The sequence below is a fragment of the Rhineura floridana genome, chromosome 2 (genome assembly GCF_030035675.1).
Source record: "Rhineura floridana isolate rRhiFlo1 chromosome 2, rRhiFlo1.hap2, whole genome shotgun sequence".
Lineage (NCBI taxonomy): Eukaryota > Metazoa > Chordata > Lepidosauria > Squamata > Rhineuridae > Rhineura > Rhineura floridana.
In genome coordinates, this window is record NC_084481.1 from 19,921,698 (window position 1) to 19,922,920 (window position 1,223).

At 39.4% G+C, this 1,223-nt stretch overlaps 1 protein-coding gene across 5 annotated transcripts in view; it reads left to right on the plus strand.

Moving 5' to 3' along the window:
• ORC2 (origin recognition complex subunit 2) overlaps positions 1-1,223 on the plus strand; it is a 31,481-nt gene that overhangs the window by 28,444 nt on the left and 1,814 nt on the right. For all 5 annotated transcript variants that reach the window (XM_061608043.1, XM_061608041.1, XM_061608045.1 and 2 more), the window contains one exon: positions 67-128. In XM_061608043.1, coding sequence (XP_061464027.1) covers positions 67-128 — 62 coding nt within the window. The remainder of the gene's footprint in view (positions 1-66; positions 129-1,223) is intronic.

Here is a 1,223-nt window from a genome sequence, read left to right on the forward strand (position 1 = left end):
TATGATGACAATAAGTAAGTTTCCAGTTTTGTTTAAATACATTTGTTTTGTTCTTTTTCTCCTTAGGGGGATTTTTAGGCTTTTGGTGGAGTATCAGTTGGAGAATAAGGATAACACCTCATTCCCAGGTAACTAATGGACCTATTGTCATAAATTCTTATTAATTTAAGAACATAAGAAGGGCCTGTTGGATCACGTCAATGGCCCATCTAGTCCTGCATCCCATTCTCACAGCGGCCAATTATTTCTGGAGGTCAGACTAGTGTAGTGCTGCTACCAACACCACTAGTGATACCCAGACATAGATTCTGGTAGAAGTCTTGGATTCCAGGCACAATGCCTATCAGTATAAATGTGACAAAGCTTCTATTTTATGTGAGTCAGTCATTTCTACTTCTTGATTTATATACTGCTTACATGCTGTAATAGTACTGTGCATCTGGACATTTGCTGCAGTGATTCACACAAGTGGGTGGGATTGTAAGCTCTTCTAATTGTCATGAAACCAGTCATTGAAAAGTGGTGTAGCTTTGAACTGAAAAGAGAACCAGGCTAGGAGCTGAGATCTAAAGTATTTAAGAGCAGTCTTGGAGGCCTTGCTCTCAGTGCAATCTCAGGTAGACATGCAAAGGTCCAGGGAGGAAATGGTTGGAGGAAATGGTTGTCCCTCTCCCCCCCCCCATTTTTCCAATGGAATTTGAGGGAATACTGAGGAAAAAATATCTCCTAATGTAATGCTTTTTCAGAGAACGTTTTATTCAAAATGTGTAGTATGAAGGTTTTTTACATTTATATGCCACCTTTTTTTCTATCATTGAATCCAAACTGGCATATAAATGTGAGAAAATGAGGTGTGTATGTGTGACTAAGTGTGTAGGGTGGTCTTGTCCCATCCACTTTTGGGGGGATACTCACCACTGGCGTGCAGTCCACAGAGGCTTGGTCATGAGGGAAATGGGAGTTTCGGGCTTAAAAAGGTTTTGTGCTCGTCCAATATATAATTCTTGCACACACCAACAATATGCCTTAGCATTATGAATGAACAAGTGGAAAGCACACTTTCTAATATACACATACAGCTAATGAATAGTCAAAGGGAACAGATTTTTAAATAAATTGGTTTATATCCCACTCTTTTGCATAAGCACTCAGAGCAGCTTCACAACATAAACATGAACAGCAAGGTAAAACAAAGCCTTGCAGTAAAATTAAGGATTACAAGC